The sequence below is a fragment of the Bombina bombina genome, chromosome 7 (genome assembly GCF_027579735.1).
Source record: "Bombina bombina isolate aBomBom1 chromosome 7, aBomBom1.pri, whole genome shotgun sequence".
In the NCBI taxonomy this organism is placed as follows: Eukaryota; Metazoa; Chordata; class Amphibia; order Anura; family Bombinatoridae; genus Bombina; species Bombina bombina.
The window spans coordinates 139,137,352-139,163,312 of NC_069505.1; the positions used below are offsets into that span (position 1 = coordinate 139,137,352).

The 25,961-nt window shown below is 40.0% G+C and overlaps 1 protein-coding gene across 1 annotated transcript in view; it reads right to left on the reverse strand.

The window, feature by feature from the left end:
- Positions 1-4,750: 4,750 nt before the first annotated feature.
- FNBP4 (formin binding protein 4) overlaps positions 4,751-25,961 on the reverse strand; it is a 73,322-nt gene continuing 52,111 nt past the window's right edge. The window contains exons 13-18 of the mRNA XM_053720363.1: positions 25,388-25,680; positions 17,956-17,994; positions 14,615-14,738; positions 14,256-14,506; positions 13,996-14,153; positions 4,751-7,763 (exon numbers count right to left, since the gene is read on the reverse strand). Of these exons, the coding sequence (XP_053576338.1) occupies positions 7,673-7,763; positions 13,996-14,153; positions 14,256-14,506; positions 14,615-14,738; positions 17,956-17,994; positions 25,388-25,680 (956 nt within the window). The 3' untranslated portion in view covers positions 4,751-7,672. The remainder of the gene's footprint in view (positions 7,764-13,995; positions 14,154-14,255; positions 14,507-14,614; positions 14,739-17,955; positions 17,995-25,387; positions 25,681-25,961) is intronic.

Genomic DNA, 25,961 nt, shown 5'->3' on the forward strand with positions numbered 1-25,961 from the left:
GGCGTCCCGAGTCACTGATTGTAACAGAACATTTTGGATCGTATCTGCCCTCGGCCGAATGTATCTTGATTTATTTAGTAATTCTTATATATTATGTGCTATTGCCTTTAAAAAGTCCTAATCTTGAGTATTGACTGTATTTTTCTAAAACATTCATTATCCTGTTTATGATTTCATATTTTTTTTTTTGGTTTTCTCAGTTCAACTCCAGAATCTATTTTTTCAATTGTTAACTCCCATTCTGCTTGTTCTTTTCTTATTTTTGAAACTAGTCTGCAAATGCTTGGGTGGGTTATAGACATTCGTTGGTCATATGCTCTGTGCCATCCTTCTAGAGAGTTGTTTGTTCTAGGTAACCCTAGTTTTGTTCTTTCAAAAGTGTTCCACATCGTAATATTCGAAAGTAGGTTTTCTTCTTGTACCTTGTTGTAGTTCGCCAATCCAGGTTTTTTCAAAATAATTTAAAAATTCAGATAAAATGTTACTGTTTTGTTTTTCTATTGATTTTACAAAGTCATTAAATGTTTCAACTACATCTTCCACTGGCACAAATGCTAATGCTTTCTAAGCATTTTATGATCAGAGCATTTTTTCATTATTATACCATATTTTTAAGCCCAAAGATTGTATTTTTCTCCACAGGCATTGGGAAAAAATGGAAAAAAGCATCCATAAAATTTATTGTATTTTGTAAAAAATTTGTCATGCAATTTATTGCTGCTCTTTCAAAATCTACAGTAATTGATATAGGATTGATATCTGGATTTTTTTCTTTTATAATACTAAAAATTAAATTCTAAGTTTCCTGATTTTTATTTTTTGATATGCAGTATACTAATGGTATGGTATGGTTATCTTCTATTAAAACATGTATTGTATACAACTGAAAACCTAAAGAAGCCGAGTCAAATGTTCCGTCACAGAGCCAGTGTTGTTTTTTGAAAGAAGATCTACATTTTTTTAGTAGACAGAATGAATTAAATTTTCACTTTCGTACATGATGAAATCTTCTCTGGTTGTTTTTCTTAAATCATCATTTAAAACGTTTCATTTGGTGTTGTTCGATGTCGACGTACCATTCTGGCAAGAGTTTCTTTTTTAGGTAGAGCTCCTGCTGCTTCAAGGGGGAAATTAGATGTGCAATTTTGTATTATGATTGATGTTACTTCCTCTGAATTTTTAGCAACTTCTTTTATTTTTTCAATTGTTTTCATAGATAAAATTCTTGCTGCATTAGGTGGATGTGAATGATTTGATGCATCTTTTTCAATTATATCATTAATTGGTTTTTAGCCTTCCTCCACAAAAACCTTTTTTTTCACATCTCCAATATGTGACATTTTCTTTTTTTTTTTGTCTACAATGTATTCATAACCTTCATATAACATTTTTCTTCCTCCTTTACACGTCTTTATGAACTCCATTTTTTTAATTTGATGTTTTTTTTAAATTTATTTATTTAAGTGTTTGTGTTGTTTTTGTACCTCAGTAGCCACAATATATATTTAAATTTTCCTGCTTTTTTTACTGATGACAATTACTCAATTACGTGATTGCGTGATTGTGCTGTTCGGCGTGCAGTCGGAAGCAGTGTATTTCGGACATGTCTGACGGACGAATGTGTTTTCGGCATGTGTCCGTCGTAATTTTGTCAGAGCACCCTGCAAACTGCCCCCTTATTTTCAGCTCTTTTGACAGACTTTAGCCAATCTGATCACTCCTAGGAGCTTCACATGCCTGAGCTCAATATGCTCTATATAAAACACATGAACTAATGCCCTCTAGTGGTGAAAAACTGTCAAAAAGCTTTTAGATTAGAGGCGGCCTTCAAGGTCTAAGAAATTAGCATATGAACCTCCTAGATTTAGCTTTCAACTAAGAATACCAAGTAGAACAAAGCAAAATTTGTAATAAAAGTAAATTGGAAAGTTTTTTAAATTACATGCCCTATTTAAATCATGGGTTTTTTTTTTTTTTAACCTGACTGTCCCTTTAATGTAACAAAACTAAGCAGTTTTCCTAGATATGCTACCTTGTGATATATACAAGGCATTTCTTTGAAGATAAATCAACAATAGAAATATCTGATTATGATTCTGCATAATCATCTTCTGAAACTCTTCTCTGGTATCCTTTTATTATGGTCTGCTACCAGTGGTGCACACACGATTACTTTAAATAGGATGTGATTGGTTGATTATTTAAAAAAATAATTCTGACAACCCTTGGTGCAAATAGTACTCTAATTAGGGGAAGTGTCTTACGTTTTAAATAGAAGGGAATATAGACACTTAATTGATTACCTGGCATTTCTTTGTTATCTGGTCATGACAAAGGTCCAACAATAGGGGATCAATGAGCTGACCTGTTTTTAATGTTGACATAGTAATGAAAATAAATTGATATATACAAGTCCTGTGAATACTTGACTTTTGTTTATAACACCCAAGCAGAAGCAACATTTGTAACAGCAACTCGATTGGACTGAGACAGTTTTTGTGTTAGAGAGCAAATCCTGGTTTACTAGTCTGCTGGAATTTTTATATCATCTGCTCAAGTGAGGTTTAAGCATTTCTAGGAACTCAAGTAAATATGTGTTAAAAGGGTCTACTCCAGAATTGTTATTGTTTAAAAAGATAGATAATCCCTTTATTACCCATTCCCCAAATTTTGTATAACCAACACGGTTATATTAATATACTTTTTACCTCTGTGATTACCTTGTATCTAAGCCTCTGAAGACTGCCCCTATTTTCAGTTCTTATGACAGACTTGCATTTTAGCAAATCAGTGCTGACTCCTAGGTAACTCCACGTGTGAGCACAATGTTATCTATATGGCACACATTAACGTACTCTAGCTGTGAAAAACTGTCAAAATGCAGAGATAAGAGGCGGCCTTCAAGGGCTTAGAAATTAGCATATAAGCCTACCTAGGTTTAGCTTTCAACAAAGAACAACGAAAATTTGATAAAAGAAAATTGGAAAGTTTAAAATTGCATGCCCTATCTGAATCACAAAAGTTTAATTTTTAATAGAATGTCCCTTTAAGTGCGCAGCTTTACAAAGACACTAAACAGATTTCAGGCACCCTCCTCTAGTCATGGGTGCTGCCATTATGGAACCAAAGTTATACTGCAGGTATCAGAGTGCATGTGCAAACAGGCCATCACTGGTATGTGGTGGTTGATTTAACATGGCAGTGCCCATGGCTTGAGTGAGGTGGGGAATAACCTCAATAATATGCATTTAGTGTTCAATGTTTATTTAAACACAAATAAATTATAGTGGTGGGAGAGGGGGGGCTTCTACAGAGCCCCAATCTGTTTTAGAGTGGTATGAGATCGTTCATTGTGAAAGAGGAAATTCCCCTCTTTCAATTGAGGAGTCTCAACCCCTTGTAATTTTAAAGGTGATCACCATGGTAACAATAAATCACTTGCAACAATTAGATATTCATTCTGTGTTTGAGAAGCCCCCCAATTAAATACCAAAAGGAGTATGAGACCCCTGTTTTAATAATGTGTAATAAGTCATTAGTAGGTGATTGCCATTTTACGTCAATCACCTACCTAATGTATTTACTGTAAGGGTGGGCAGTAGACTCAAAGGTGCCCCCTATCCCCTAAAGACAAGCATACAACACACACACACACTAGATCCTTCATATGAAAGAGGGGATTGCTCATAGTCAAATGAGCAGTCTCATGCTCCTTTAGATAGAAGGGGATTGCCATAGAAATTAAAATCACCTGTATACTTGATTCCTTTTAAGTTCTCTGTGCTTTACAACAGGTCAAGTGATCCCCTTTTTTAAAGGGTGAGAACACACTTACAAAAGGAGTCCACATGCCCAGATTGTTATCCATGGACCAGTGTTATCTGTGATCACCTGTCAGAAACATAAGCATATGTTGCCACCCACAATACATAAACTTGAGACCCCTTATTTAAAATAATAGATCATAAGACCTTTGATATAAAACAGCACGGTTCCTAAATTCAAATAAGAGGTTTCACGTCCTTATAGTGATTACCATAGTAAGAATGATAATCTGCCAGTTAACACGAACCTCATTTTTTGTACTGTTGATGCTTATAGATCAATGTATAAACAAACAATAAAAATAAAAAAATATATGTATGAATCAAAATAAATGGTAGAACTGGGGGGCTGTAAAAAATGGTTGATATTTTGTGAAATTCAATATGGTATGACTTCGGATAGGGGTAGGAACAGGCATACGTTGTCAAAATGGGTTAAGCCTCCCCTCTGAGAATGTTGTGTAATATTAAATTTATGTAATATTAATATAGTTAGATATTTTATACCAACTCATTTTCGGCATCAATTGCAAGATGGTGAGTATAATTCGTGTGGGTATCTCGCAGAAAAAAAGTTAAAACATTTTTGTGTAAATGCAACAAGGCAAAACAACTATAAAGAACTTTACTAGTACAGGGGTGTGAAATGGCTCAGCAGCAAAATAGTTAAAATGATATTGAACCTAACTGTAAATGCATGTTGGTGCACAACTGATCCTCAAGAACTAATCACTCACTGGCTGTTAGCAGCAACACCCACCATGGTATTGATGGACTAGAGCATGGATGGAGAACCTAGGTCTTCCAGATGTTTCAGAACTACATTTCCCATGATGCTCAATTGGACTTCAGAGTGCCTAAGCATCATGGGTAATGTAGTTCTGAAACATCAAGAGTATAAGCAAAGAAAAATATAGGCCTTTAAATATTAGGTAAAAATCAGTTTATTAATATGTACAACATTTACAGAGGACAAAGGAAAACAAACATTAAAAATTCATTTTTCTTTTCTTGAATGTAATGGCCAGTGTCTTAAATACACTGCCTGGATACCAAAAATAACAAATCATTAGGATTCTGAATTGTGCAGATGTTAAAAATTATGTTATGCATTAACTTGAAGGAACGTTAGAGATGTTTCCAAACCCATTTCACCATACACTGCTTAATAAACTTGTATAACACAATCCGTCCGATTTCCAAACAGATAATTAAAAAATTAAAAAGACCCATTATTGCTTAGATCAGTGTTTTTCAACCAGTGTGCCGTGGCACACTAGTGTGCCGTGAGAGATCCTCAGGTGTGCCACGGCAGACTGACAACAGTGTGACATATTTTTTAAACTTTGCTTGTTTTTTACTCCCAGTGCAGGGGTAGTTTGTAGGAGGCTTGGCATAACAGCACAATGCATACAGTATGTGTGTGTTTGTGTGTATGTGTATATATATATGCTGTATTAGGCTACAATGTGTGATTTTTTTAAAATTTTGGGATGGTGGTGTGCCACAGGATTTTTTAATGTAAAAAAGTGTGCCACGGCAAAAAAAAAGGTTAAAAATCACTGGCTTAGATGAAATAGCCACGTGTGCATGGAGTTTGTAACATCTCTCGTGTGCACTGGAAAACTGAACATTTATAATTAATTTCTGTCATTTAAAGGGACAGTAAACACCTTGCAATTACAAGACATCTCGCTAAAGAATAACATATCAGCATTCTAAAACTAACAGCTTGTCTGCTGAAATTGTGTTTAATAGGCAAACTTCACTCACCACTTGCTTCAGGAAAAGCCAGTGAGTCTGCAGCTCACAAGGCTAGCCCTGGTCATTAAGCTAGCATAAAATGCATTGTTTTACAGTTCTTATCAATTTGCAAACAATATGTAGCAGGGTTCTCCTTGAAAAGTTGTGTACTTTCTTTTATTCTGAAAATAAAAAAGTCCAATTTTTTAGAGATAAATTATATTTACAGAAGACAAAATAATGAAAGTTTGTTGCAAAGGTGTAGAATCTCAAGATGTTAACTCACCCTCTAATAGCCAGGGCAATTTGTACAGATACTGAAAATGACAAATCATTAAGATTTGTAATTGTGTGAATGTCCAATAACAAGATAAAAAAGGACAATATTTGAGAAGCTGTCAGGTCTAGAATGACCCTTCATCTCTATTTTTTTGCCTAATATCTTATTCCAGTTATTCCTTACATGCAATGTCCACTTTGCGGTCACACTCAAGAGCTTTAATCACAGCCGTATTATGTGCGTGAGGTTGGTAACATCTCACATGTGCACATAAGCAGTGTTTTGTTGCAAAATTTTAGCATTGCTCAATAATACAATGTATTGTGATTGGCTGAACATGTGACTCACCAATACATGCATCTGGCAGTTAACTTAATACTAGGAAGTACGGTGAGGACATTTAGAATAGTAATGAGCAGAGGAGGCAATTAAATGTGCTTAACATCATACGCTATACAGATTAAAACCCATTGTGTGTGTCACTAGAATGTTCCTTTAAAGCAATAGTAAACAGAATAATAGAACATCTGGATATGAAAGTAAATGCATAGATTTGATAGCATTCAATAATAAATCTAAAAAACTTTTTAAACCAATTCTACTTAAGTTTTCTTTTCATCTGCAGCCAGCCACCCGCCTCTACTCTGCTTTTTGTTTTTTGCAGATGTGATAAAGCAGGTAGTACAGCCAATGGGAAGCCGTTCCACACGAGCTACTGAAGAACTTAGATAAAATTCAATAGCATTATTGTTACAAATTTCTACTGACTGTACTGACTTGCCTTGTCACATTGTGAACAACAAAAAATGCCAAGTAGGATGACGGCTACATTCATAAAGCAAGAAAAACATAGGTAAAATTAGACACGACATGTCTCTGCATACCCAGGTCTTCTGCTATGACAAGTTAACTAGAATGATGCAAACATTTAAGAAACTGTGTGGAGTAGTTTTAAAGCAGAAGTTTGCTTTAAGAATCTTAAAGGGACATGAAACAAAAAAATATTTCATGATTCAAGCAGAACATGTGATATTAAACAACTTCATTTTCTTCTATTATCTAAATTGCTTAATTCTCTTGGTATTCTTAGATGAAAGGCATATCTAGGTAAGCTAAGGAGCAGGAATGTATTACTGGGAGCTAGCTGCTGATTGCAGAAAATTGCCTCTTCGTTGGTTCACCAAATGTCTTTAGATAGCTCCCAGTAGTGCACAGCTGCTGCTTCAAAAAAGGATGTCAAGAGAATGAAGCAAATTGGAAAGTTATTTAAAATCACATTCTATTTGAATCATGAAAAATAAGAAAAAGAAAAATGTTGGGTTTCACGTCCCTTTATGGATTTTTTCTTTTTTATTGTCAATTTTGTCATGTTATTAATACACCAGACTCCAAATGCTTCCCGAACACAGTTATCCCCTTTTTTCAGGCTGTTCTAGCCATTTAATTGGGCCTAAAGTGTGCCATCCAAGCTCAACACAGTGGCACCAAGTCACCTTTTAGAGTAGTGGGCCACATCATAGCGACAAGGTGTAGGTCACTGCAGCGGCTGTGTTTATGTAGATACAGGAAAGAAAGGCCTGAAATAACTTAATGGACTTTTAAGAAGATAAATAAAAAAATAAAAAAAGCGCCAGGTGCATGCAAAGAGAAAAGACAACAGAATGTGACGGGGAAAAAAAAAAATTCTTTAAGGGCTAAGGCCTTTTATGGGACTTTATAAATTAAAAATAAAAAGTAAGACTGCAGAGGTGACATAAAGGGGCTGGGTAATATTTACAAATCTGTTGTGTGTAAATAAACTATACAAAGTACAAAACGAATCCGGTCACGTGCTGGAAGCCGTTTTTCGCCTCTTTAGCCTATCTCTCCAATCTTCAGGTAAGGCTTCAAAGTTGGCATTTTTCTCCGCCATCCCACTAAGAAAGAAGAAATTACCGTAAGCCCAAGCCAATATGTGATTAGCAGGCTAATTAAACAGACATAAACACCACGTTTTTCTTACATGATTCACATAGAACATACAATTTTAAACAACATTCAAATTTACTTTCATTATAAAATTTGCTTCATTTTCTTGGTATCCTTTGTTGAAGGAGCAGCAATGCACTACTGGGAGATAGCTGAACACATGGGTTAGCCAATTACACAGGGCATAAAAGAATAGAGATCAAATAGCAGCTAGCTCCCAGTAGTGCATTGCTGCTCCTGAGCGTGCCAAGGTATGCTTTTCAACAAAGGTTACCAATAGAACAAATCAAATTAGATACATTTTTTGAAATGGCTAAACTTCAACCACCACCACTTGCCTTATTAAAAGGAACCAATCTGGACTGGCTATTGACGTAGACAAGAATAGCCTTGCAACTATTTTGCAGTATGTTATCTTATGACTACAGATGGGGCCAGTTAGGAACACGTTAACAGGGTTAAATTTGTAAAGTCTGCAGTGTACACTTCCAGTTCTCAGAACTGGAAACCATCAATTTTTAGACTTTGTTATGAATCAAACATATTACAATCTGTTTTATGTTCCTTTAAAGTTATCCGTGTCATAATTGAATTTACTTAAAGGGACACTCAAGTCAAAAACATAATTTATGCTTACCTGATAAATTCCTTTCTTCTGTAGTGTGATCAGTCCACGGGTCATCATTACTTCTGGGATATTACTCCTCCCCAACAGGAAGTGCAAGAGGATTCACCCAGCAGAGCTGCATATAGCTCCTCCCCTCTACGTCACTCCCAGTCATTCGACCAAGGGACCAACGAGAAAGGAAAAGCCAAGGGTGAAGTGGTGACTGGAGTATAAATTAAAAAATATTTACCTGCCTTAAAAACAGGGCGGGCCGTGGACTGATCACACTACAGAAGAAATGAATTTATCAGGTAAGCATAAATTATGTTTTCTTCTGTTAAGTGTGATCAGTCCACGGGTCATCATTACTTCTGGGATACCAATACCAAAGCAAAAGTACACGGATGACGGGAGGGATAGGCAGGCTCTTTATACAGAAGGAACCACTGCCTGAAGAACCTTTCTCCCAAAAATAGCCTCCGATGAAGCAAAAGTGTCAAATTTGTAAAATTTGGAAAAAGTATGAAGCGAAAGACCAAGTTGCAGCCTTGCAAATCTGTTCAACAGAGGCCTCATTCTTGAAGGCCCAAGTGGAAGCCACAGCTCTAGTAGAATGAGCTGTAATTCTTTCAGGAGGCTGCTGTCCAGCAGTCTCATAAGCTAAACGAATTATGCTACGAAGCCAAAAAGAAAGAGAGGTAGCGGAAGCTTTTTGACCTCTCCTCTGCCCAGAGTAAATGACAAACAGAGAAGACGTTTGTCGAAATTCCTTAGTTGCCTGTAAGTAAAATTTTAGAGCACGGACTACATCCAGGTTGTGCAGTAGACGTTCCTTCTTTGAAGAAGGATTTGGGCATAAAGAAGGAACAACAATCTCTTGATTGATATTCCTGTTAGTAACTACCTTAGGTAAGAACCCAGGTTTAGTACGCAGGACTACCTTATCCGAATGAAAAATCAAATAAGGAGAATCACAATGTAAGGCTGATAATTCAGAGACTCTTCGAGCCGAGGAAATAGCCATTAAAAATAGAACTTTCCAAGATAACAACTTTATATCAATGGAATGAAGGGGTTCAAACGGAACGCCCTGTAAAACATTAAGAACAAGGTTTAAACTCCATGGTGGAGCAACAGTTTTAAACACAGGCTTAATCCTGGCCAAAGCCTGACAAAAAGCCTGGACGTCAGGAACTTCTGACAGACGTTTGTGTAACAGAATGGACAGAGCTGAGATCTGTCCCTTTAAAGAACTAGCAGATAAACCCTTTTCTAAACCTTCTTGTAGAAAAGACAATATCCTAGGAATCCTAACCTTACTCCAAGAGTAACCTTTGGATTCACACCAATATAGGTATTTACGCCATATCTTATGGTAAATCTTTCTGGTAACAGGTTTCCTAGCCTGTATTAAGGTATCAATAACTGACTCAGAAAACCCACGTCTTGATAAAATCAAGCGTTCAATTTCCAAGCAGTCAGCTTCAGAGAAGTTTAGATTTGATGTTTGAAGGGACCCTGTATCAGAAGGTCCTGTTTCAGAGGTAGAGACCAAGGTGGACAGGATGACATGTCCACCAGGTCTGCATACCAAGTCCTGCGTGGCCACGCAGGTGCTATTAGAATCACTGATGCTCTCTCTTGTTTGATTCTGGCAATCAATCGAGGAAGCAACGGGAAGGGTGGAAACACGTAAGCCATCCTGAAGTCCCAAGGTGCTGTCAGAGCATCTATCAGGACTGCTCCTGGATCCCTGGATCTGGACCCGTAACGAGGAAGCTTGGCGTTCTGTCGAGACGCCATGAGATCTATCTCTGGTTTGCCCCAACGTCGAAGTATTTGGGCAAAGACCTCCGGATGAAGTTCCCACTCCCCCGGATGAAAAGTCTGACGACTTAAGAAATCCGCCTCCCAGTTCTCCACTCCCGGGATGTGGATTGCTGACAGGTGGCAAGAGTGAGACTCTGCCCAGCGAATTATCTTTGATACTTCCATCATAGCTAGGGAGCTTCTTGTCCCTCCCTGATGGTTGATGTAAGCTACAGTCGTGATGTTGTCCGACTGAAACCCGATGAACCCCCGAGTTGTCAGCTGGGGCCAAGCCAAGAGGGCATTGAGAACTGCTCTCAATTCCAGTTCCGATCGTGGAACTGGATGGATTACTCCCATTAACAAGAGCTCTTGTACGCAGCGTAGAAACGCCTCTTTCTTTGTCTGGATTGTTGACAATCTTGACAGATGAAATCTCTCTCTTGGAGGAGAGTATTTGAAGTCCAGAAGGTATCCCTGAGATATTATCTCTAGCGCCCAGGGATCCTGAACATCTCTTGCCCAAGCCTGGGCGAAGAGAGAAAGTCTGCCCCCCACTAGATCCGATCCCGGATCGGGGGCCCTCAATTCATGCTGTTTTAGGGGCAGCAGCAGGTTTCCTAGTCTGCTTGCCCTTGTTCCAGGACTGGTTAGGTTTCCAGCCTTGTCTGTAGCGAGCAACAGCTCCTTCCTGTTTTGGTGCAGAGGAAGTTGATGCTGCTCCTGCTTTGAAATTACGAAAGGAACGAAAATTAGACTGTCTAGTCTTGGCTTTGGCTTTGTCCTGAGGCAGGGCATGGCCTTTACCTCCTGTAATGTCAGCGATAATCTCTTTCAACCCGGGCCCGAATAAGGTCTGCCCTTTGAAAGGTATATTAAGCAATTTAGACTTAGAAGTAACATCAGCTGACCAGGATTTTAGCCACAGCGCCCTGCGTGCCTGAATGGCGAATCCTGAATTCTTCGCCGTAAGTTTAGTAAGATGTACTACGGCCTCCGAAATGAATGAATTAGCTAGTTTAAGGACTCTAAGCCTGTCCGTAATGTCGTCCAGAGTAGCTGAACCAATGTTCTCTTCCAGAGACTCAATCCAGAATGCCGCTGCAGCCGTGATCGGCGCAATGCATGCAAGGGGTTGCAATATAAAACCTTGTTGAACAAACATTTTCTTAAGGTAACCCTCTAACTTTTTATCCATTGGATCTGAAAAAGCACAGCTATCCTCCACCGGGATAGTGGTACGCTTAGCTAAGGTAGAAACTGCTCCCTCCACCTTAGGGACCGTTTGCCATAAGTCCCTTGTGGTGGCGTCTATTGGAAACATTTTTCTAAATATCGGAGGGGATGAGAACGGCACACCGGGTCTATCCCACTCCTTAGTAACAATTTCAGTAAGTCTCTTAGGTATAGGAAAAACCTCAGTACTCGTCGGTACCGCAAAATATTTATCCAACCTACACATTTTCTCTGGTATTGCAACTGTGTTACAATCATTCAGAGCCGCTAACACCTCCCCTAGTAAAACACGGAGGTTTTCCAGTTTAAATTTAAAATTTGAAATATCTGAATCCAGTCTGTTTGGATCAGAACCGTCACCCACAGAATGAAGTTCTCCGTCCTCATGTTCTGCCACCTGTGACGCAGTGTCTGACATGGCCCTAATATTATCAGCGCACTCTGTTCTCACCCCAGAGTGATCACGCTTACCTCTTAGTTCTGGTAATTTAGCCAAAACCTCAGTCATAACAGTAGCCATATCCTGTAATGTGATTTGTAATGGCCGCCCAGATGTACTCGGCGCTACAATATCACGCACCTCCCTCTGAGCGGGAGATGTAGGTACTGACACGTGAGGCGAGTTAGTCGGCATAACTCTCCCCTCGTTGTTTGGTGAAATTTGTTCAATTTGTACAGATTGACTTTTATTTAAAGTAGCATCAATACAGTTAGTACATAAATTTCTATTGGGCTCCACTTTGGCATTGCAACAAATGACACAGGTATCATCCTCTGAATCAGACATGTTTAACACACTAGCAAATAAACTTGCAACTTGGAAAAACAATTCAATTAGAATAATATTAAAACGTACTGTGCCTTTAAGAAGCACAGAAGATCTATGGCAGTTGAAAATTAATAAATTGAAACAGTTATAGCCTCAATCCTTGTAAACAACACAACTTTAGCAAAGGTTTAATCCCATTAGCAAAGATAACAAATTCTGAAAGCAGGAAACAAATTACAGAATAAACGTTTTTTATCTCAGTCAAACTATAATTCTCACAGCTCTGCTGAGAGAAATTACCTCCCTCAAAATAAGTTTGAAGACCCCTGAGCTCTGTAGAGATGAACCGGATCATGCAGGGAATACAATGAGTTGCTGACTGAAATATTTGATGCGTAGTAAAAGCGCCAAAAAACGGCCCCTCCCCCTCACACACAGCAGTGAGGGAGAACAGAAACTGTCAGAAAACAGATTAAGCAACTGCCAAGTGGAAAAATAGTGCCCAAACATTTATTCACTCAGTACCTCAGCAAATGAAAACGATTTTACATTCCAGCAAAAACGTTAAACATAATCTCTAGTTATTAAACAGCTTTATGTATTTCTTACAGTGTAATTCTAGTGAAGTACCATTCCCCAGAATACTGAAGTGTAAAGTATACATACATGACATTATATCGGTATGGCAGGATTTTCTCATCAATTCCATTGTCAGAAAATAAAAACTGCTACATACCTCTATGCAGATTCATCTGCCCGCTGTCCCCTGATCTGAAGTTTACCTCTCCTCAGATGGCCGAGAAACAGCAATATGATCTTAACTACTCCGGCTAAAATCATAACAAAAACTCTGGTAGATTCTTCTTCAAACTCTGCCAGAGAGATAACACACTCCGGTGCTATTTTAAAATAACAAACTTTTGATTGAAGATATAAAACTAAGTATAATCACCATAGTCCTCTCACACATCCTATCTAGTCGTTGGGTGCAAGAGAATGACTGGGAGTGACGTAGAGGGGAGGAGCTATATGCAGCTCTGCTGGGTGAATCCTCTTGCACTTCCTGTTGGGGAGGAGTAATATCCCAGAAGTAATGATGACCCGTGGACTGATCACACTTAACAGAAGAAATTAAACTTCAAGATTCAGTTACAGCATTCAATTTTAAACAACTTTACAATTTACTTCAATTAACAAAATATGCACAGTATTTTTATGTTTACACTTTTTGAGTCCCAAACTCCTACTGAGCATGTGCAAGAATTCACTGCATATACGTATATGCATTTGTGATTGGCTGATGGCTGTCACATGATACAGGGGGAGTGGAAATAGACATAACTTTGCAATTTATTTAACAAAAATCTACTACTAATTTGAAGTTCAGACTAAGTGCTATTGCATTGTCTTCTTATCATGCATTTGTTGATTATGCAAATCTACTGCATTGACTGGTCCTTTAAACATTTTAAAGATATGATGCAGCCTTTTTTTAAAAAAAAAAAAAAAAAAAGAACTATAGACTAGGTAAGATTGGCGATAGAGGTACATTTTTGAGACAAGGCATTATGACGTAGAGCAGTGTTTCTCCATTCAAGTCATCAAGAACCACTAAAAGGCCAGATTGAAAGTATTTCTTTACCTGAGCACAGGTGAGACAATTATAATGATTAAGCTAATGAGGAGCCTATAGAACCTGGCCTATTAGCCCTCCTTGAGGAATGGAATTAAGAAACAGACAGACACATTGATGAGGTACCTTGTTAACTGCTGCATTTTCCATTCATCAATACGTTTCTGATTGACGACAATTCTGTCTTCATCACTGGAGCTTGAGTTCTCCTCCTCATCCAGCTCCCGTTGAATACTCTGCCATTTCTGGACTAAAGAAGGCATTTTTACCTTACTCTTTTTAACCTAAAATGTGTACAAAGAGACAACAGTTAAGCACTGAAAACCAAGGAACAATCCCCCCCCCCCCCCACCAAAAAAAAAAAATCTTAAATGCCCAATGGGTACCTTTTCTTTCTTGGTCTTTTTTGGTTTCTCTGTGGGCTGAGGTTTGCTTGGTGGTGCCGGAGGCTGTGGCTGGCTTGGTTGCTTGGAAACAGAAGATTGTGGCAAAATTCCATGTGGTATCACTTGTGGAATGGTAGGTACCAAACTGCTGCTAGGAATGGGGTAGTCCAAAGTACTCATAACAGAAGAAGGAACCTGAAGGGGCAGGCCCATATAATTAGCTGGGATGCTCATTGCACTCATTGCTGGAACTGGGTTAAAAAAAAAAAAAAAAAAAAAAAAAAAAACCTTATTATTATTATTATACAGAAGAATACTTATCAGACATGTTTTATATTACACGTAAGTAGAATGCTGACCTGCTGGAATAGCCGGTTGTGAATACAGAACTGGACAGCTCCCAATGGTAACAGACTGTTCTGCAAACATATCCACAGCTTTCCTTTTCGAGGCTTTTCCAGAGCCAGAAGAGTCCACTTTAGTCTAAAAGTAGAAGGTACATCAGCAGTTCAAGGGACACTCAAGTCGAAATAAACTTTTATGAATCAGAAAGAGCATGGAATTTTAAGACACTTTCCAATTTACTTCCATTATCAAATTTCTTTTATTAAAGGGACAGTAAACCTAAAAAATAATGTTATATAATTCTGCACATAGTGCAGAATTATATAACATTATTTTAGTGCCATCGTTATAAACCCTTTTTTCCCTTTTAATTTTTTTATATAAATATGTCCGTTTTACAGACCCGCTCTGTACTCTGCCGAGCGGGTCTTTTTTTTTTTTTACACAGCGCATCGGGCCAGCTGTATAGTCACAGCCCGGCCCGACCGCGCCATAACACTAAGTGCAGCTCGCTCCTGCTGTCAGACAGAACAGGAGCGAGCTGCACTTAGTGTTATGGCGCGGTCGGGTCAAGTGTGACTATATTTATAAAAAATTAAAAGGGAAAAAAGGATTTATAACGATAGCACTAAAATAATGTTATATAATTCTGCACTATGTGCAGAATTTTATAACATTTTTTAGGTTTACTGACACTTTAATCTCTTAATATACACACTTTCTGGGGAACAAGATCCTATTGAGCATGTGCACAAGCTCTTAGGGTATACGTATACTAGCCTGTGATTGGCTGATGGATGTCTGTCACATGATACAGGAGGCCGGAAAATGGGAGAGAAAAAATTTGCCAGAAAAAATAAATCAAAACACATAATTTATGTAAGAACTTACCTGATAAATTCATTTCTTTCATATTGGCAAGAGTCCATGAGCTAGTGACATATGGGATATTAATACCCAAGATGTGGATCTCCACAGAAGAGTCACTAGAGAGGGATGGATAAAAATAAAAACAGCCATTTTCCACTGAAAAAAATTAAATCCACATCCAAAAAAATAATAAGTTTCTCATAAATGAAAAGAAAAAAAAACTTAAAACATAAGCAGATGAATCAAACTGAAACAGCTGCCTGAAGAACCTTTCTACCAAATACTGCTTCAGAAGAGGCAAATACATCAAAACGGTAGAATTTAGTAAATGTATGCAAAGAAGACCAAGTTGCTGCTTTGCAATTCTGATCAACTGAAGCTTCATTCTTAAAAGCCCATGAAGTGGAGACTGATCTAGTAGAATGAGCTGTAATTCTTTGAGTGTTCCTGAAATCTTTAGTAGATTCATCATAATATTTCAAAGCAACATCCAGAGAATGTAAGGATCTCTCCAAATAATTCTTAGGATTAGGATACAAAGAGGGAACAACAATTTCTCTATTAATGTTGTTAGAATTCACAACTTTAGGCAAAAATTTAAATAAAGTCCGCAAAACTGCCTTATCCTGATGGAAAATCAGAAAAGGAGACTCACAAGAAAGAGCCAATAGTTCGGAATCTCTTCTAGACAAAGAGATAGCCAAAAGGAACAACACTTTCCAAGAAAGTAGTTTATTATCCAAAGAATGCATAGGCTCAAAAGGAGGAGCCTGTAAAGCCTTCAAAACCAAATTAAGACTCCAAGGAGGAGAGATTGAATTAATGACAGGCTTGATACAGACCAAAGCCTGTACAAAACAGTGAATATCAGGAAGCTTAGCAATCTTTCTGTGAAATAAAACAGAAAGAGCAGAGATTTGTCCCTTCAAAGAACTTGCAGACAAACCTTTTTCCAAAAAATCCTGAATGAACTGTAAAATTCTAAAAGAATGTGAGAAGAACACCATGAAATATAAGTCTTCCAAACTCAATAATAAATCTTCCTAGAAACAGATTTACGAGCCTGTAACATAGTATTAATCACTGAGTCAGAGAAACCTCTATGACAAAGCACTAAGCGTTCAATTTCCATACCTTCAAATTTAACGATTTGAGATCCTGATTGAAAAACAGTCCTTGAGACAGAAGGTCTGGTCTTAAAGGAAGTGGCCAAGGTTGGCAACTGGACATCCGGACAAGATCTACATACCAGAACCTGTGAGGCCATGCTGGTGCTACCAGAAACACAAACGATTGTTCCAAAATGATCTTGGATATCACTCTTGGAAGAAGAATTAGAGGCAGGAAGATATAAATAAGCATGTTTGTAAAACCAAGGAACTGCTAACGCATCCACTGACTCTGCCTGAGGATCCCTGGACCTGGACAAGTACCTGGGAAGTTTCTCGTTTAGATTGGAAGCCAAACATATCTCGATGGAGAGACCACTCCCCTGGATGTAAAGTCTGACAGCTGAGATAATCAAGCACAAACTTACTTCACCACCTCCATAGGGAGGCAAAGTTTGTAAAATTGAATTGTTGGTGTGGTGAGGGGTGTATTTATAGGCATTTTGAGGTTTGGGAAACTATGCCCCCCCTGGTAGGATTGTATATCCCATACGTCACTAGCTCATGGACTCTTGCCAATTACATGAAAGAAATAATCTACTGCCAATTTAAAATTCAGAGTAGGTGTTATTGCATGGTCTATTTATTCTGTACTTGTTAATTATGAATTTCTACTGCATTTAGTGGTCCTTTTATAAATCCCTATACAGTGATACTTTTATTGCAGTCACACAGATATAATAAAATAGGTGTTGCACTCTTAAAAGGGCCATTATAGTTAAAAAAAAAATAAAAAAAAATGACCACTTAATACAATATAACTGCATAATAAAAAGACAATGCATAAGTACTTAGTCTGAATTTCAAAAGAGTAGTAGGTTTTTTTCTGACAAATTTTACTTCTATTTTCCATCCCACTGCATCATGTGATAGCCATCAGCCAATTACAAAATGCATATATGTATATACTGTAAATTCTTGCGCATATTCAGGAGGAGCTGGTACCTCAAAATATGTATATAAAAAGATAATGGAGGCGAATTAGAATGTTGTTTGAAAATGCTCTATCTGAACCTAGCATTTGATAAAGGGACGCTACACTCCAACTGCTGCTCTCACGTTCATGACAGAAAACGTAACGTTAAAATTATTTCTGCATTAAAGTTAGGACAAAAAAAACTAATTTTTCAAGTTTAAGAAAAAAATAATAGGCATTGCATCCTATAACAATGCTTGGTGATATAGAAGTACAACAAAAATATTTGGTCACTGTATTATTGCTCAAGATATGGCAGCCCATGAGTAAGACAAATGCTTTCTATGCCACTGTCTACTCTACACACAGTTCTACCCAAGTCCCTTTGTAACCCCTGTACCTGAACATCAGACTTCTTCTGAGACACGAGCTCCGCCTTCTATAAAGAAAAATACAGAAGAAAAAAAAAAAAAAAAAAAAAAGGTGTGTTAAAATAAATTCTTCCATGAAGAAGAGTAAGAAAAAGTACAAATCAAGACATAGTAGGTAGTGGTAGTCATAGTATGTAGATGTATTTTATTCTCATATTTGTTGTTTAAATACTGAAGAAAACAAATTATGCTTAGCTGAATTTTATTTCGATCGTGGGGAGGAGAGCTTCATTCATTACTTTTGGGAAATACAGAACCTGGCCACCAGGAGGCAAAGACACCCCAGCCAAAAGGCTTAAATACCTCCCCCACTCCCCTCATCCCCCAGTCATTCTGCAGAGGAAACAAGGAACAGTAGGAGAAATATCAGGGTATAAAGGTGCCAAAAGATCAATTAAATTTAGGTCTGCCCACTGGAGTTACGGGCAAAAGCCGCGGACTCTCCTCCCCACGATAATGAAAATTATCAGGTAAGCATAATCTATGTTCTCCATCTAAAAGGGGAGGAGAGTGCACGGCTTCATTCATTACTTTTGGGAAACATATACCCAAGCTTTAGAGGACACTGAATGAAACCGGGAGAGTAAATAGGCGGACCCTAATCTGAGGGCACCACAGCCTGTAGGAACCTGTCTCCCAAAATAGCTTCCGCAGAAGCAAAAACTTAAAAATTGTAAAACTTTGTAAAAGTGTGTAAGGAGGACCAAGTAGCCACCTTACAAAACTGCTCCATAGAGGCCTCACTCTTGAAGGCCCAAGACAAAGCCACAGTTCTAGTTGAATGAGCCGTGATCCTGAGGAGGCTTAAGTCCCGCTGTCTCATAGGCCAAGCGAATCAAACTCCTCAACCAAAACAAAAGTAGAAAAGGCCCTCTGCCCCTTGCGCTTCCCAGAATACACCACAAAAAGATGTAGACTGTCTAAAATCCTTTGTAGCCTGAAGATAGAACTTCAAGGCACGCACCACATTAAGATTATGAAGTAACCTGTCCTTAGAAGAAGAAGGGTTAGGACACAAAGGAGGAACAATTATTTCCCGATTGATGTTACAGTTAGATACCACCTTGAGAAGAAATCCCAAAACCGGTGCAAAGAACAGCCTTATCTGCATGAAAAACCAGATAAGGAGGTTTGAATTGCAAGGCAGCTAGCTCAGACACTCTGCGTGCCGATGCAATAGTCAACAGGAAGAGAACCTTCCAGGACAGAATCTTAATCTCAAGGGAATGCATAGGCTCAAACGGAACCCTCTGCAATACCTTAAGGACCAAGTTTAAGCTCCATGGGGGAGCAGACTGCCTAAATACAGGCCTAATTCTAGACACAGCCTTAACAAAAGATTGAATGTCAGGGAGCTCAGCGACTGATAATGCCGAAAACTGTCCCTTTAAGGAACTAGCAGCAAGACCCTTCTCCAAACCCTCCTGGAGAAAGGACAGAATCCTGGATACCTTCATCTTGTGCCAAGGATATCCATGCTTCACACACCAGGACAAGTAAGTCCTCCACACCTTATGATAGATGTGACGAGTGACTGACTTCCTTGCCTGAATTAGTGTCAATCACACTTTCAGAAAAACCTCTCTTGGCTAAGACTAAGCGTTCAATCTCCACGCAGTCAGCCTCAGAGAAACAAGATTTTGATGTTGAAAGAGACCCTGTTAAAGCAGATCCCTGCGACAGGGTAACCTCCATGGCGGAGAGGATGACATCCCCACCAGGTCCGCAAACTACGATAGAGCAATCAGGATGGCGGGAGCTCTCTCCTGTTTGATGCGTGCCACTACAAGAGGTAGAAGTGGTAACAGTGGAAAAATGTAAGCTAGGCTGAATCCACAAGGCACCGCTAAAGCATCTATGAGCTCTGCCTGGTGATCCCTCGACCCGTATCTGGACGCCATGAGATCTATCTCCGGCATTGCCCATCTGAGACAAATCTCTGCAAACACTTCGGGGTGAAGAGACCATTCCCGCAGATGGAAGGATTGTCTGCGGAGAAGGTCCGCTTCCCAGTTGTCCACACCTGGGACGTGGATCGCTAAAAGCAAGCAGCTGTGGGACTCCGCCCACTCCAAAATCCAAGACACCTCTCTCATTGCTAGGGAGCTCTATGTACCCCCTGATGGTTGGTGTAAGCCACCGAGGTAATGTTGTCAGTCTGGAATCTGAACGACCCCCGAGGAGGCCGCGCTCTCAGAGCATTGTAGATTGCTTGAAGTTCAAGAATATTTATCAGAAAAAGAGACTCCTCCCGGGTCCCTTTTCCTTGTGCCATCCTGGCACCCCAAACAGTTCCCTATCCTGCGAGACTCGCGTCCGTGATCACTATCTCCCAGGGCGGTCTCAAGAAGGATGTTCCAATGGACAGATGTTCCGGACATAACCACCAAGAGAGGGAGTCCCTGATCAGAGCATCCATGGATATCCGCTGTGATAAATCTGAATGATCGCTGTTCCACTGACTCAACATGCACAATTGAAGACGTCTGAGATGGAACCTGGCGAAAGGGAAGGCGTCTATGCTGGAGACCATGAGCCCTATCATCTCCATACACTGAGCCACGAGGGGCTCGATAAGGACTGAAGGGCAAGACAGGTGGACGCAATCTTCCTGCGTCGGTCTGCTAGATATATTTTCATGGACAGAGTCTATTATCGTGCCCAGGAACTCCAACCTGTTGCTGGGAACCAGGATACTCTTTCCCGAGTTGATCTTCCAACCGTGAGATTGGAGCAAGAAAAGAAGAGCCCTCGACTGATCCTCTGCTTAATGACAGCACCTGGACTAGGATGTCGTCCAAATAGGGCGCCACAGCAATGCCCCTGAATCTGGTCACTGCAAGAAGCGCCCCCAGAACCTTTGTGAAAACCCTTGGGGTCGTCGCCAGACTAAAAGTGGGGCCACAAACTGGAAGTGTTGGTCCAGAAACGCAAATCTTAGTAACTTGTAGTGGTCCCTGTGAATTGGGACATGAAGGTAGGCATCCTTCAAGTCTATTGTTGTCATGAACTGTCCCTCTTAAAACTAGGTGCAGAATAGATCTGATCATTTTCATTTTGAACGATGGAACCGCCAGAAACTTGTTTAAACACTTTAGGTCTAGAATCGGGCGGAACGTGCCCTCCTTCTTTGGAGCCACAAAAAGGTTTGAATACTACCCTAAGACCCCCATCTGCTCAGGGTACTGGTACGATAACACCTAGAGAGGAGAAAACCCTCACAAAATCTAAAAAGGCCTCTCTTTTCCGGTCTTGAAGACAGGTTTGACAGGAGGAATCTGCCCCTGGGCGGATGGGACCTGTAACCCTGGAGCGACAACCTCCAGAACCCAAGGGTCCTGAATGTCCTGCAACCATGCTTCGGAGAAGAGAGACAATCTGCCCCCTTCTTGGACCAGAGACCGGTCGGGGGCCGCCCCTTCATGATTTTGTCTTGGCAGACTTCTTGTTCTGCTTGGACTTGTTCCAAGACTGAGCAGAGTTCAAAGTTCCCTTGGACAGATCTGCTTTCGCAGCGGGCTTGCTGGCGCTGGGCCTTGTCCGCACAAAAGGTAGCTCCTTTAGGATTCGCCTTCTTATCCTGCAGTAGGAAAGCTCCCTTGACTCCCGTAACTGTGAATATAATCAAATCCAGACCTGGACCAAACAATCTTTCCTTGAAAGGGTAGGGACAGTAGCCTCGACTTCGAGGTCATGTCCGCAGACCAAGACTTTAGCCACAGAGCCCTGTGAGCTAAAAAAAAAAGAAAATCCTGAAACCTTTGCGTTCATGCAAATAATTTTCATACTGGTGTCACAAATGAAAGAATTGGCGACCCTTAAGGCCTTAATCTTATCCTGTATCTCGTCGATGAAAGTCTCCCTTTTGACCATATCACACAGGGATTCACAATAATATGTTGCAGCTCCGGAAACTGCGGCTACAGCCGCTGTTGGTTGAAAAACAAACCCTGTGTGCTGAAACATTTTCCTTAACATGTTTATTTTTATCCATGGGGTTCTTTAAACGAACTATCCTCGAGGGGAAAATTTGTCTGCTTTGCAAGCATGGAAATAGCACCATCCACCTTAGGGACAGTCCCCCACAGCTCGAGCTGAGAGACCGGGACAGGGAACAGTTTCTTAAAGTGAAGGTAAACTTGAACCTATTAAACTTTTTCTCCTGCAAATACTATTAAAATAAATGGGAGTTTAAGTCATCAAAAATCTAGAATCGATATATTTTAAGCTTTATTACCGTTTCTTGATCCAATTCTGAACAAATGTAAAACATCCCGTTTTTTTTTTTTCTTTTCATAAGGCCGGTCACGTTTTTAGACTATCCAATTGAAACACTGGCCGTTAGGCGGCCGTCATATTACGTCACCGCCTTATTGATATTCGATATGCGCATGCGTGGCCGTCACTTCCTTTAGTTTGCCCGTGGACGTCCTGTGTATCTGTTTCTGTCACGCAGGCACAAAACGAATCTTCTGTGAATGCTGCGCATGCGCAAGTGAGCCGTCATTCATGAACGCGCTTTTGAAGTACGTACAGAGCGGGTGGGACCTCTCTGTACGTAATATAGTCAAAACTCCGGAAATGAAAGGAGAGAGGAGCAAAGAACGGCAGAGAGTGTCAATATAAAGTTTATAAACTAATAATATAAATACTTTTTTGAAGAAAAAAAAAAACTTAGCGATCAGGTTATATACTAGATGTATAATATAATACAGGATAGAAACTCTCAAAACTTAACCTTCACTTTAAAGGAAGAAGAAGGGGAAAAGGAAGAACCTAATCGCTCTCATCGCTCTTAATATTAGCTGTCTTAACAGGAACCGGGAAGGTCTGGGACACCACCCTGACTTTGTAGACCTTATCAAGCTTAGGAATCGAAGGTTCTTCCGGAAGCTTTGGTTCCAGAACCTCAAGAGTAGCAAGCACCTGCTTCAGCAAAAAGCGCAAATTCTCCATCCTAAAAGTAAAGTAAGGCTCCTCCACAGCTGGAGGATGAGATGACCCGGACTCCGACCCAGAGGGAGCTTCCACCGAAGAGTCGGACTGGGCCTCATCGTATAACCCCTCTGGCAATTCCATAGGTGTAGACAAACCCTGAGCCTGGCTGCCCTGATACGCTCTGCGCTTGAGCTTGGCAGAACATGGTAAGGCATTAATCACTTTCAATACCGCCGTTTGAAGTTGATCCGCAAAATCTGAAGGCCAACAAATCTCTCCCGCAGGAGTAACGGCTGGACCCTAGGGCGCTGCATGTGCATTCGGTGATGAAAGCAGGGAACGCACCTCACGGGACGGGGAACCCTCAGAGGTGGACAGTTAAGTAGTACTAGACATCCCTTTATTTTTAGATGTTGCAACCTTATCGAGGCATGTGGAACAAAGTTGAGCAGGCTGATCTACCAGGACCTCTTTACAACAAACACAGGCATGAGACTTTGATTTAGAGGGAGTACCCTCTAACGTGTCAGAGTCCTCTATAGCTTACGCTTTCATTCTGGACTAGACAACTTAATAAACAGGCACCTTTACACTCCAATGTCCGGGGCACTCACCACCTCCTATGATCCGGATTACAGAAACCGCTTTGTCTCCTGCGCAGCTGATCAACAGAGGAAGTGGAGACTGCCACACCCGGTCACATGGGATGCCTTGCAGGACCGCACCTGCACTATGGAGAAACCAGCCAAAACTGGATGCGCAAATACTCCCGGAAGTCAACCTCATCTCGCACATAACACAGCAATCACACAAACAATATTATGTATAAACCCCGCCCCCCGTTCAATAATCCCCTTACCATGAATATTAACCCTTGATCCTCTTAAGATAAAAGGTGTCACACTGTGGCCCTGTCTTCTGTGTTATTATGAAGTAAAAAATGAAACAATCTTACCAGAATATATGCCATGGAACAGGAACACGGCCCTTCAAGTGTGACAGGTAGAAGCATCGCTCCTGACATGGTCTTGAGTGTAGGAAGCAGGCAGTGAAACTCGTCAACGCCGATTGCTTGTGGAGCCGTTAATGTGAGTCGGGATGGTTTTGCAGAAAGACTCTCCCTGCATCTCTGAACTCTAACTTTCACCCAGGCTCTCACTGAGAGGCTGACAGGATTACTTAAAGCTCCAGTCCCATTTCAAAGAGTACTACCCTCCTTAAAGGGAAAGTCTACCATAGAATTGTTATTGTTTTAAAAGATAGATAATCCCTTTGTTACCCATTCCCCAGTTTTGCATAACCAACTGTTATATTAATATACTTTTTACCTCTGTGATTACCTTGTATCTAGGAACCTTCTTCCAGCCCCCTGATCACATGACTGTGACTGTTTATTATCTATTGTCTTACATTTAGCATTGTTTTGTACTAGATCTTAAATAACCCCCTGTGCCTGAACACAGTGTTATCTATATGGCCCATGTGTACTTTCTGTCTCTTTGTGTTGAAAAGAGATTTATAAAGCATGTGATAAGAGGCAGCCCTCAAAGGCTTAGAAATTAGCATATGAGCCTACCTATGTTTAGTTTAAACTAAGAATACCAAGACAAAAAGCAAAATTTGATGATAAGTAAATTGGAAAGTCCTATCTGAATAATGAAAGTTTAATTTATACTAGACTGTCCCTTTAAGGGAGTACTCCGAATCTTCGGCACTTCTCTGCCATCCTCCTGTGACGAAAGGTAAAGAATGACTGGGGGATGAGTGGAGTGGGAGAGGTATTTAAGCCTTTGGCTGGGGTGTCTTTGCCTCCTCCTGGTGGCCAGGTTCTGTATTTCCCAAAAGTAATGAATGAAACCGTGGACTCTCCTCCCCTTTAGATGGAAATAAAGATTTAGTAATAGTCTAAGGGTTTCCCTTATCTCTTCTGCTGAACAAGATTAGAGATAGATATAAATGAGTTGTTAGTGTCCAGACAATGTCTCTGGAATATAACAGTGTGAAGTCTTGAGTCTGCAGTCCATAGGTACTCACTGGGGTGTCAGCATTTGTTAAAGGGACATAAAACCCAACATTTTTCTTTCATGACCGAGATAGAGAATGCCATTTTAAACAACTTCAATTATATTTTATTTGTTCTACTGGTGCCTTGTTAAGAAAAAAAAGCTCAGGAGTGTGCACTAGTCTTGAGCACTATATGACAGCAGTTTTGCAAGAATGTTGTCCATTTGCAAGAACACTAGAGGGCAGCACTATTTCCTGCCATGTAGTTCTCCAGACACCTACCTAGGTATCTCTTCAACACATAATACAATGGGAAACAAGCAAATTTGATAACAGAAGTAAAAATTTAAATCTTTTTTATTTATTTTTTAGATTGTATGCTCTGTGTGAATCTCAAAATATTTTTTTGGGGGTTTCATATCCCTTTAAGTATTCTTAGGAATCTTTCACAAAACTTACCTTCTGGACGGGTTCAGAAAAAGGTGGTTTCACTTGCACATCTTCTGTTCCTGGGGCAGGAGGTTCACCTCCATCATCTTCCTCCATTTCCACCTCTTCAATCTCACACTCCTCTATGGGAAGGGGTGGTGGTGGGGGTGGAGGAGGCGAGGGAGGAGGTGGTGGTGGTAAAGGGGGTGGAGACTCTGGCGGGGGAGGGGGAGGTGGGAGAGGTATTTCTAAGGGAAGCGGGGGCTGATGGTGGTCCCAGAATGGTGCTGCTGGAGCACTGGGTAGCTTGACGGAGAAAGGTTCTAAAAGGGAAACAAATGAGCAATGATGTTTTTAATATTATGGTCAAAACTTGGAACGAAAATAACTACATACTTTGCAAGGGATACAAATTAAAGCAAACACAGTAGCCGGTGCTGTGGCTAAAAGACACATAAAGGAGGAGAAAATAATTTGTTTCTCCGTCCAATGAGAAAGAGAACAAAATGACTAAGCTCTTCAGAAGAGTGCCCACTTCCTACTCTATTAAAGAGTCCGTTTAAATTAGACTCATGTTTCAGACAGAGCTTGGAATTTTAAACAA